At 52.7% G+C, this 12080-nt stretch overlaps 1 protein-coding gene and 1 pseudogene across 1 annotated transcript; one reads left to right on the top strand and one right to left on the bottom strand.

Moving 5' to 3' along the window:
- LOC137756331 (uncharacterized protein CXorf49 homolog) overlaps positions 1-2256 on the bottom strand; it is a 33112-nt pseudogene extending 30856 nt beyond the window's left edge.
- A 5699-nt stretch (positions 2257-7955) lies between these two features.
- On the top strand, positions 7956-11574 carry LOC137756332 (uncharacterized protein CXorf49 homolog). The gene is made up of 5 exons (XM_068532629.1): positions 7956-9203; positions 9875-10031; positions 10561-10637; positions 10904-10949; positions 11534-11574. Exons 1-5 carry the CDS (start codon positions 7956-7958, stop codon positions 11572-11574), a joined length of 1569 nt encoding a protein of 522 aa, XP_068388730.1.
- The last annotated feature ends 506 nt before the right edge of the window (positions 11575-12080 follow it).

Below are 12080 nucleotides of genomic sequence, written 5' to 3' on the forward strand. Positions count from 1 at the left end.
CGATCACCCCGGCCGCACAAACCCCACACAGAGGATGATGTGGCTCAAGGCCAGCCCTGCCAGCACCCCGTCTCCTGTGGGAGAAGCTGCCTGGGAGCAAGGCTGTGCCCCCAGCAGAGACAGAGCCAGAGGTTTCTGTCCTCAACCCCTCTCCCCTCCCCTCATATCAAACCCACGACACTCACCTGAGGGGACAGACACCCTGGGCATGACTTCTCCCTGGTTCAGGGCCAAGGGCTCTGAGTTTCCTGGATCTTGGGGGCCTCTGGTGTTGAGGTGGTCACTGCAGGCTTTTCCACCATGCATGCGTGGAAAAGATGTGCCTGGCCTGTGAGTTGGCAGCTGAAACAAGAATTTCTCACCGATTAGGACTAAGGATGTGTGTGTGTGTGTGTGTGTGTGTGTGTGTGAGAGAGAGAGAGAGAGAGAGAGAGACAGAGACAGAGACAGAGACAGAGAGAGAGAGAGTTGTGTGATTCGGGGCCGGGGTGAGGCAGGGAATTGGGAAGGGAATTGAAAGGCTGATCTCATTAGCACTTTCTACCTCAGTCAGCCTCAGGCCAGCAGGCACAGCTGATCTAGGGACAACACTGGGGCACTGAGAAAGCCCAGGCCCCCTGCAAGGAAGGTCTGGGGAACAGCTAGGAAGTAGGATTCACGAAGCTGGGGAGTCTAAATACTATGGCTTTTTGGGGAAATTTTTAAGGGATCCCCCGACACAATTCAGCTACCAGCCCTCCCTTCCATCACAGCCTGTCTCGCAGAGGAGGCTGGAAACAGGCCAAGGGTGGAGAACCGGGCCCAGCACACCCGAAGTGCTACCTTAATGTTTGTCCCTAGTAAAAGGAGCCCGATCTGGCATCCTAATGACCCAGTGACCGAGGGGCACCTAATGACGACCCCTGAGGGATGGACGGAGGCAGCATGGGTGAAGACGTGTGTCCTGGGGGCGGTTGGAGCGGGGTGGGGGGCGAAGAGTGGGGAGAGAGGAGAAGCATGGCCTACTCACTTGGCCCTTTGCGGCTGGATCTCTCTTTGGGTCCTTATCTTCTCCCGCCACCGCCTCAGACTCCCTTGCCCGCCTGGCCACGGATTTCTTCCCAGCACCGGTGTGCTTGGACTGTTCATTTCCCGAAAGGACCAAGGTATGCCTCTTGGGTCTCCCAAGCAGCGGGATACCAGAGATTGGGGGCAAGGTGGCCGGTTCCAGGGGAGTTGCCGAGATTCGCTCTCCCCGGAAGGGAAGGTTCTCCCCAGGGCAAGTTTGGAGGCTTCCCCGAGTGATTTCTTCTCCTGGGCCCCCTTCTTCCTAGGAGTGACCCGCGGCAGGCCACCTGCAGCAGCAGCAGCAGCAGCTGCCGGGTAGCTGGGCCTGCTGCCCCCCTTCCCCCAGAGCACGCCCGGCATTTTCTTAGGGGAAGAGATGCCCTGCTCTCCCATGCCCTGTGTTTCCACAACCGAAGTTAATCCTCGAGGAGCCAAGGACAGGGAAGAGCCTGGCACGTGAAGGAAATTCTCCCTGTCTTGGAAAGTCGAGTGTCTGGGAGTGTCCCCGGGATCCTTGGGTCTGCTGGGCTCGGCCTGGCCTCCTCCTCTGGGGTAACTGCTCAACGTCATCAGCTCTGTCTCACTGAACTCATCTGAGGACTTGGGGTCGGACAGCAGCCAGGCCAGGCCTTCCTCGGGGAGCCGCTGGCGATCCGCAGCCACGTTCAACCTACGCTTAGGGCCTCTCTTAGGGTTCCCCCAGGCCCGCCCCGCTTCGGGCCCACCGAGGAGGAGAGGGCCGGCCGGAGCCGGCGGCGCTTCCCCACAGCTCTGGGCGGGCGCTCCTCGACCCCCGGGACCCGCCTCGAGGCCGGCCCACACGGCGGACACTTCGAAGGCGGCGCAGCTCTCCGGGGACGGGCGTCTGTGGACGCCCAGCACGTCCCAGTCGGCCAGCTGCCGCAGGATGCCCGCCGCAGACTCCTCGGCCAGGCCCAGGATGTCCCTCATGTCGCCAGCCGGGGAGCCAGGTCGGCCTTCGCTGCCCCACAGCACCGGCCCTCCCGCTTCCAGCATCTCCCGCTCCGACTGGAAGCCCTCGGGGTCCGGGAAGCCGCCCCCGCCCTCGCCGCTCCGCGGCTCCCTGGGCTCGGGGCCTGGGTCGGGACCCCGCGGGACTGCGGGGTCGGTCGGGCTGACGCCGGCCCGCTCCCCGCCCTCTGGGCCGAAAAGCGTTCCCCACACAGACAGCTTATCCGGGGAGCTCATGTCGCTACCCTGGCGGCGCCGGAAGCGGGGCGACGGTCGATGGCCCGAGTCACGGTCGCGGTCGCGGTCACGGCGGGCGAGGCGGGCGGCGCTCAGAGGGCAGCGGCAGCCACCTCTGGCGTCGCACGAGCTCGCCTCAAACGAAACAAAGCGCGGTTTTCAACGCACCTCCCACGCCCGCGCCGCGGCCTCCTCATTGGTCCGGGCCCGGCCAACCAGCGGGCGCCTTGTTCGCCTGCCGGCTCGAGGCCTAACCAATGGGTTCGAGGGCCTCTGATTTGCCCCCAAGCCCATGGGCGGTCCGGGCAGTGGGCTGGTGAAGGGGATGGTGGGAGTGCCTCCCTCTGTCAAGCCTCTCGGCCGGTCTCCTCCTGTCCCGCCTCCCCTTTCCGGTTAGAGTCACAGCTCTGAGCCTCCGTTTCCCATCTACACAGGGGGTCGGGGAGTGAGGGCGCCGGGCTCCAGGGATGGTGAGGATGAAACGTCAAGATGGAGGCGCTGGAAGCCTAGCACACGCCGAAAGCATTTGCGAGCCTCCCTTCCACCGCAAGCCTTAAGACCCAACAGGAGAATGGGCACAAGAGTCCCGCAGTCAGTAATCAGGCGTCAGCCAGAGAGCAAAGGGATCGTATTTTCCTTCTGTAAGGTCTCTGTCTCAACTGCTCCATCAAATGTGGCTCAGCAAACGTTATGGGCAGGCGGGTTTGGCGGACAGACTGGGGTTGGCCTCGCTCCATCAGCCCTTCGCCCGCTCTCAGGCAAATTCAAAGAAGAGGAAATCACAGTGGCCAGTTACACCCCAAAAGATGCTCCCCACCGCTGATCCTGGAGATGTGAACTAAAACCACGAATCGGGTTTCACACACTAGGTTGACAACCTTCAAAGAACTTAACCATTCCGAGGTTGGGAGAGTTTAGGAGCAAAGCCCTGTGGCGGTGGTGCAAGAGATCCATTTGGGAGGTAATCTGGCAGAATCCATTGAAAGCAACTTAGCGCCAGCACGGACTCTGTGCCTGGCACTCTTCTAAGCGCTGGGCATAAATAGTAATGCATCCGCGTGACACGCCTAGAACTATAGTACCAACTATTACTGGCCTCTTACCGGTGAGGAAACAGTCACTGAGAGGTTCAGCCACTGGCCCAAGGTCATTCGGCTCGTGGGGATCAGCGGCAGGATTGAAACCAATCAATCTGCCTCCAGAGTCCTTGCTTTGAGCCCAAGATCTTAAAACTGGAAGGAAAAATAAAAGCGATTTCCTCTATGTTCCGGCAAGTCCGCTGCCTGGTACTTCTTCCGGAGACACGCTGGTACCTGTGGTGTACAAGAACACAGGCACAAGGGTGTTGGTGATGGGAAAAACTGGGAACACTCCAAATTCCCGTCAGTATGGAAATGGATGAATGCAACGTGGCTTAGCATCCAGTAGCATAAAGCGTGGCAGTCCAAAGGAATGCATCAGGCCATTCTCACAGCTTTCGAAAGCATCCTCCTGACTTCAAACTGCAAGTTGCAGAATGATGGCATCAGATCCACATTAGTCAATGTTTTTAAATCCCAAATGAATCCTATCTAATGTTTGATAACCTTTGGGTGCATGTTTCAAGGTCTGAAAGACGGTTTTCACTAGATGTTAAAATGGTGGAATAGCTCCTCACAGGACCCAATAGGTTTATGGAACAAATTTGTGGCCTTGGATCTCCCCAGATTGGTTAGGGAGGTGTACAGTTGGTTTCCTTTAGACTCAATGTCACCTACAGGTAGCCTTGAAAACATATGCTGTCATTCTGCTTTCAATTTGGGCATGTTGGGTTCAATCAGTTTTCCAATGGTATGATCATTTGGCTGCAATATTTATTCCTTCATTTGGAATAGAAGATATCATTACTCATATAGAGGCTTTAACAAAATTCACCCAGCAAGCCTTAAATGATAGTAACCAAGCCATTTGTTTGCTCAGTTCAGAAATTTCCATGATGAGAAAAGCAGTCCTACAGAATTGCATAGCCCTCAATATTCTAAAAGCTTCCCAAGGGGGAGCTTATGCTATAATACATAGTGAATGTTGTGTTTTTATACCTGATGAGTCTTCTAATGCAACCCCCCCCCCCTTATGGTGCATCTGAAAAATCAGATTCCCACTCTGAATGATCCTCTTCCCAGTTTAAGGGAAATGCTAGGAAAATGGTTTGGTTCAAGAGGATATTGGCTTAAATCTTTACTAATGATATTGTTCCTCCTATTGCCAACTTTGATTACAGTTTGTGTGACTTATAAAGTTTTAGTTTCTTGTTTTTTGCACTGTGTATCACCTGCTCCTACTAAGATAATGATATCTAAACAACTGGAAACTACTGATCACATCTATAGTTCTCTATAAAATAATGGACATGCACAATGCACATGCAAGGTAAAATTGGTGCAAGTCCTATTGGACAACTTGGAATTGACCGTTATTCCTTGCCAGACATCTTACTAGTACCACCCCCTAAAAGGAAAGAAAGAACCGGGCTATTAGGACCCAGCATCGAGGGACATGATGGACCCAAGGCAGGTGAAGAACCACCCTAGCATTTAGGTACCAAATACTTGATCACCTAATGCTTTCTATTGAAAGATTAATGATCAAAAGTGGAATTAATGAAATAAAATTATTTTCAGGCAGGGCAAGAAAAATTGTAAACATAAAATTCTCTCTCTGCCCATTTGAGCCACTAGCCCCTCCCCTTTAGTGTGATTTGTGTATCACATTATACATTAACTAGATCCCCTTAAAAGATACAGGAATGCCCACATGCCAAGAAAAAAAAAAAAAAAAAAGAAAGAAAGAAGGAAAGAAAAGAAATTTCCTTCTGGAACCAGCAAGGTAACTCCTTAAGAGATAACTTTCCTTTCTCAATCCTGTAATGGGCCATTAATACCCACTACTCGCCTTGTTGGACTATGTAAACTATTAATATGCTACTTTGTCTCAAAAACTTATATAACGGTTTTATCTCCAATGGGTGGAACAGTCCTCAGAGTTTTCTGAAGATTGTCTCCCATGTTATAGTCCTCAGGTTGGCTCAAATAAAAATTTCCATTTTTCTTAGATTGACTATTGATTAATCTTTTTGGACAACACAATGAAACCAAAAGATGGTTTTTTTAAAAAGATAACAAATCACAAACCTTAGGCAGACTGACCAAGAAAAAAAAAAAGAGATTCCTAAGGAATCACTAAAATCAAGACTGAAAAGGGAGACATCACCATTGAGCCTATTGAATTTTAAAAATTATAAGAAAATAGTATGAAAAAATTTATACCAACAAATTAGACACATATATGCAATGAAAAAATTTGTAGAGAGACACAAACTTCAAAACAGACTCAATAATAGACAGTCAATTAAATTAATAATTAAAAATCTTCCCACAATGATGCTCCTGTCCAGATGGCATCACTGCTGAATGCTATCAAACATTTCAGATGGAAATAATAGCAACACTCCAGAAATTCTTCCAGAAAAAAGAAGAGGAATGAACACTTTCAAATTAGCTCTAGCAGGCCAATATTACTGTAGTGTGAGCCTCTGACAGTTTTTTTTTTAATTGTAATGCAAGTGCCTGACATTAAGCTTCTGATTGCTGAGGCACCACTTCAAAGACAGCTATATCAAAAAGAACAAATTGCCAGCTACACGACTAGGTAAAGAGCCAGGCCACCACACCCCTGAAGTTTCCTTTGTTTTGGAGATCTCTGATTGACTTAGATAACTGACCCTTTGGCTGCTTGTTTTTCCCTTCTTGTGCTTTAATTCCCATTCTGTTTTGAATTCATCAATAAAGAGTGAATCTGAGAAACCCTAGGCCCCTCACTCTTGACCCCGATTAAAACATAACCCCAGGTCCCAGCTGTCTTTCTCCACCCACAACCTTTCTGTGTGGTCCAAGGCATGCCATGTACCCTCCAGGACTTGTGAGTAATAAACTTCGTCCTTTCAAAGGTTCCTGAAGGTTATTGCTGAGGTGCATCTTGCAATTATAATAAGAACCACAAGGGCTAGTTCAACCACAACATTGGTTCTGAAAGGGGAAATATCTGTGGGGGCTCGCCTTGGAGTCCAGGTGAGTGCCTCCAGGTATTTCTAGCTGACAGTATCACTATCGATTGGCTGAGACCAGCACAATTACCCTGATGCCCAAAACACACAAAGACATCCAAAATAAAGAAAATTGCATACCAATCTTTCTCATGAATACAGATGAAATAACCCTCAAGAAAATATTAACAAACTGAATTCAGAAACATATAAAAAGGATTATATACCATAACCAAGTGGAATTTATTCTAGAAATACAAGGTTGGTTTAACATCTAAAAATCAATTTATGTAATACACTATTTTAAAAGAAGAAAGCACTGAAACATTATCATATTAACTGACACAGAAAGAGCATGTGACAAAATTCGACCACCTTTCATGATAAAAACAATAAAAAACTAGGAATAGAAAGAAATTTCTTCAGCATGATAAAGGATATCTATGAAAAACCTACAGCTAACATCATATTTAGTAGTGAAAGACTGCATACTTCTCCCCTAAAGTCAGCAACAAAGACATGCTCACTACTTTTATTCATTATTGCACTGGAAGTTCGAGCCAGTTCAAACAGGGAAGAAGAAGAACTAAAAGTCATCCAGATAGGAAATAAAAAAGGAAAATTTTTAATTCTCAGATGACATGATTTCATATGCAGAAAATCCTAAGGAATCCACAAAAATGGATCTAATGGTAGAACTAATAAAGAAGTTCAGCAGATCACAGAATACAAGATTAATACATAAAACAAATTTTATTGCTATATACATGTAGCAAATAATCCAAAAATGAAACTAAGGAACACTTAATTCTAGTTACAATAGCATCAAAAAGAATAAAATGCTTAGGCCTATATTTAACAAACCAAATGTAATACTTATGCACTGAGAAACACAAATTGATGTTTGTTGAGAGAAATTAAAGATGATCTAAATAAATGGAAAGGCATTGCATGTTCATGGTTGTAAGACTCAATATTTATATGGTAATTCTCCCCAAATTGATATATAGATTCAATTCAATCTCTATCGAAATTTCAGCAGGCTTTCTTTGTAAAAATTCACAGGCTGATCCAAAAATTCGTATGGAAATGAAAAACAAAACAAAACAAAACAAAACAGAATATCCAAAACTACTTTGAAAAAGAACAAACCTGGAAGACTTCCACTTTCTGATTTCAAAACTTACTATAAAAATACAGATAATCAAGTTAGTGTAGTACTGACATAGAGATAGATCAATGGAACAGAATTGAGAGTTCAGAATTAACGAACTCTCCTTATATTTATGGTCAATGATTTTCAATTCAATGGGGAAAGGATAGTCTTTTCAACACGTGGTGCTGGTACAACTGGATATCATGCAAAAATGCAAACTTAGAACCTTACTTCGCAGCACACACAAAACTGGTTGGCGGGCCCTGGACCAATGAGGAGGCTGCGGCGCGGGCGTGGGAGGCACGCTGAAAGCCTCGCGTCATTTCGTTTGAGGCGAGCTCGTGCGGCACCTGAGGTGGCTGCCGTTGCCCTCTGAGCGCCGCCCGCCTCGCCCGCCGTGACCGCGACCTCGACTCGGGCCATCGACCGTCGCCCCGGTTCCGGCGCCGCCAGGCTAGCGACATGAGCTCCCCCGAAGAGGTGTCTGTGTGGGGAACAGTTTTCGGGCCAGAGGGCGGGGAGCGGGCCGGCGTCAGCCCGACCGGTCCCGCAGTCCCGCGGGGACCCGACCCAGGCCCCGAGCCCGGGGAGCCGCGGAGCGGCGAGGGCGGGGGCGGCTTCCCGGACCCCGAGGGCTTCCAGTCGGAGCGGGAGATGCTGGAAGCGGGAGGGCCGGTGCTGCCCGGCCGCGAAGGCCGTCCTGGCTCCCCGGCTGACGACACGAGGGACCTCATGGAACTGGCCGAGGAGTCTGCGGCGGCCATCCTGCAGCAGCTTGCCGCCCGGGACGTGCTGGGCGTCCGCAGACACCCGTCCCCGGAGAGCTGCGCCGCCTTCGAAGTGTCCGCCGTGTGGGCTGGCCTCGAGGCGGGTCCCGGCGGTCGAGGAGCACCCGACCACAGCTGTGGGGAAGCGCCGCCGGCTCCGGCCGGCCTTCTCCACCTCGGGGGGCCCGAAGCGGGCCGGGCCTGGGGGAACCATAAGAGAGGCCGTAAGTGTAGGTTGAACGTGGCTGCGGATCGCCAGCGGCTCCCCGAGGAAGACCTGGCCTGGCTGCTGTCTGACCCCGAGTCCTCAGATGAGCTCAGTGAGACACAGCTGATGACGGTGAGCACTTACCCCAGAGGAGGAGGGCAGGCCGAGCCCAGCAGACCCGAGGCTCTTGGGGACACTCCCAGACACTCGATTTTCCAAGTCAGAGAGAATTTCCTTCACGTGCCAGGCTCTTCCCTGTCCTTGGCTCCGCGAGGACTCACTTCGGTTGTGGAAACGCAGGGCGTGGGAGAGCAGGGCATGTCTTCCCCTAGGAAAATGCGCAGCGTGCTCTGGAGGAAGGGGGGCAGCAGGCCCAGTTACCCGGGAGCTGCTGCTGCTGCTGCTGCAGGTGGCCTGCCGCGGGTCACTCCTAGGAAGAAGGGGGCCCAGGAGAAGAAATCCCTCGGGGGAGCCTCCAAACTTGCCCTGGGGAGAACCTTCCCTTCCGGGGGAGAGCGAATCTTGGCAACTCCCCTGGAACCGGCCACCTTGCCCCCAATCTCTGGTATTCCGCTGCTTGGGAGATCCAAGAGGTATACCTTGGTCCCTTCGGGAACCGAACATTCCAAACACACCGGCGCTGGGAAGAAATCCGTGGCCAGGCGGGCAAGGGAGTCTGAGGCGGTGGTGGGAGAAGATAAGGACCCAAAGAGAGACCCAGCCGCAAAGGGCCAAGTAAGTAGGCCATGCTCCTCCTCTCTCCCCACTCTTCTCCCCCTCCCCGCTCCAACCGCCCCCAGGACACACGTCTTCACCCATGCTGCCTCCGTCCATCCCTCAGGGGTCGTCATTGGGTGCCCCTCGGTCACTGGGTCATTAGGATGCCAGATCGGGCTCCTTTTACTAGGGACAAACATTAAGGTAGCACTTCGGGTGTGCTGGGCCCGGTTCTCCACCCTTGGCCTGTTTCCAGCCTCCTCTGCAAGACTGTGGCTGGGATGGAAGGGAGGGCTGGTAGCTGAATTGCGTCGGGGGATCCCTTCAAAGTTTCCCCGAAAAGCCTCAGTATTTAGACTCACCAGCTTTCTGAATCCTACTTCCTAGCTGTTCCCCAGACCTTCCTTGCAGGAGGCCTGGGCTTTCTCAGTGCCCCAGTGTTGTCCCTAGATCAGCTCTGCCTGCTGGCCTGGGGCTGACTGAGGGAGAAAGTGCTAATGAGATTGGCCTTTCAATTCCCTTCCCAATTCCCTGCCTCACCCCGGCCCCGAATCACACACTCTCTCTCTCTCTCACTCTCTCTCTCTCTCTCTCTCTCTCTCTCTCACACACACACACACACACACACACACACACAGAAACACACACACACATCCTTAGTCCTAATCGGTGAGAAATTCTTGTTTCAGCTGCCAACTTACAGGCCAGGCACATCTTTTCCATGCATGCATTGTGGAAAAGCCTGCAGTGACGACCTCAATACCAGAGGCCCACAAGATCCAGGAAACTCAGAGCCCTTGGCCCTGAACCAGGGAGAAGTCATGCCCAGGGTGCCTGTCCCCTCAGGTGAGTGTCGTGGGTTTGATATGAGGGGAGGGGAGAGGGGTTGAGGACAGAAACCTCTGGCTCTGTCTCTGCTGGGGGCACAGCCTTGCTCCCAGGCAGCTTCTCCCACAGGAGACGGGGTGCTGGCAGGGCTGGCCTTGAGCCACATCATCCTCTGTGTGGGGTTTGTGCGGCCGGGGTAATCGGTGGCAGTGCCCCAAACAGCTCCTCCGGGTGTAGACTTGCAGGGGAACAGCCTTTTCTGTTAAGTCCTGTTTGCCCACATTGCTCTCCCACGTGCTGGCTGTGGCTGCAGCTCTGGGAGGGTCGAATCCAGAGCCACAGTCTTTGGGGACCACAGTGGCGAAATGGCTGTCCCTGGGGAACAGGGGAGGCAGGCCCAGGGAGAAGGTTCGGGCTGCTGGGCAGAGCAGGGGCGGCTTGTTGCCAGCGGTGGGTGGTGCTGCCTCACCTCACGTTAGACCCCGCTTGGCCCTTTCCACCTCACTGGGAGCCTGGGAAGCTGGATTGTGTGTCCTTTCCCTCTCAGGTGACCGGGAGCCACTTGACCATCCCCCAAGACCAGAAAGACAGCAGCAGACCCTGGGAACACCGGGCTGTCCTTGGGTAATGCTTCCTCTGGCTCCTGGAAATGCAGGCCCAAACTCGAGGGTGGGATCTGGGTTCAAGTTCAACTGACATGTTTGGGGCCCCCCTCCCCTGCCCCCATCACGCACCCCACGGAGGGAACCCACCTCCTTTCCACTGAGGAGCCCTTGCCAGTCTAGCCACCTGGCTCTGTGTTGGAGGGCCTGGGGAAGAGGAGAAGGTGGAGGAGAGAGGAGGCCAGAGTATATTAATCATTTCTCTTCCTCCTGTGTCTGCTGGCCTAGAGTCTCGTGCTACAGAGAGAAACAGACGACTTTAAGGAGCAACTTGGTATGAGGAACCAGGGACGGAGAGCGGTGTCTTAGTGCAGAACCCGGGTGGGCACCTGGGGTGGGGGTGGGCTGCAGGTGCATTCGGCCTCGCAGGGACCAACATCCCTGTGGGGAGGAGAACCTAGCAGGCCTGGCCCTGGAGCCGGCTGTGCATGTCCAGCTGGGCGTGTGTACAAGTAGCAAAGTACTGTCTGGACTGCATGCACACTTTGCCAACCAGACCAATGCTAGGGAACCTCCTTCTGATAGGACTTTTAGAGAGGCCTCGTTGATTTTTCCCTTGAACTGCTGCTTGGTGTGGCTTCTAAGGTTCTTGTTGGATTGTTTGTTTGTGTGTGTGACGAGTTCTGACTGGTTGTGGCACGGCCCACAGCATGAGAGCTGCTGGCACACTTTGTTTCCCTTTAGGAACCGGTTCCACATTCAATTCGGGTGGTGGGGAGTGGTCAGGCCCAGAGCTCTTTGCATCGGGTCTGGAGGGGGTTTCAGGTTGCAGGGCTAGGCGGTTCCTCAGGGGGATAGGGGGCCGGGCTTCTATATCCCTCTGTCTGGAGCGCCTGCTAATGCCTGTCCCTGTTGCAGCCGCCATGCAGTACCTGGCTGACAAGTTCCAGACCCTTTGAAGTGAGTGTTACGCACACCGTACCCCTTCCCACAGTCCTGGCTGTTGAGCAGGGCTGGGGGCTGGCCCTGGCTTGAGGCTCTTCCGTGACTCTGGTGTTTCACAGGTTGAGCCCAGCGTCTTCCTGCAAGAGGAGCAGCTGGTACCTTTGGGGCCCGGGAGCTGTGGCCAAGCTCGTTCCCTCCTGTTCTGCCTCAGCTGGGGCTTCCTCTCCCCCTTGTTTTGCCCCCGCCCCACCCCAGTTTCACAGCATTTTCCAATTAAAGTGCCTCTCATATTCTGTGTTCTGCCTTCTCTCTGGAGGGGTAGGGGTAGGGGTATGGGGCCGGGGCAGGGCGCTGCTCCACATCAGAGCCTTTTCCAGAACAGTATCTCTGGCATCCTGTGGTGGGGACTCTGGGCCAGCCTCTGCTACCATCCCTGCAGTCAAGCCAGCGGAGTGCCCCAGGTCTGGGTCCTGTGTGGGCTCTGCCTGGCCACAGTGGCACGTCCTCCCTTTCCCCCGAA

This window comes from Eschrichtius robustus, chromosome X (assembly GCF_028021215.1).
Source record: "Eschrichtius robustus isolate mEscRob2 chromosome X, mEscRob2.pri, whole genome shotgun sequence".
Classification (NCBI taxonomy): domain Eukaryota; kingdom Metazoa; phylum Chordata; class Mammalia; order Artiodactyla; family Eschrichtiidae; genus Eschrichtius; species Eschrichtius robustus.

Coding starts and splice junctions, on each gene's coding strand:
- LOC137756332 (XM_068532629.1), top strand. CDS start 7,956: ATGAGCTCCCCCGAAGAGGTGTCTGTGTGGGGAACAGTTTTCGGGCCA. Junction 10,638..10,903: donor GAACACCGGGCTGTCCTTGG/GTAATGCTTCCT, acceptor CTGCTGGCCTAG/AGTCTCGTGCTACAGAGAGA. Junction 10,950..11,533: donor CGACTTTAAGGAGCAACTTG/GTATGAGGAACC, acceptor TCCCTGTTGCAG/CCGCCATGCAGTACCTGGCT.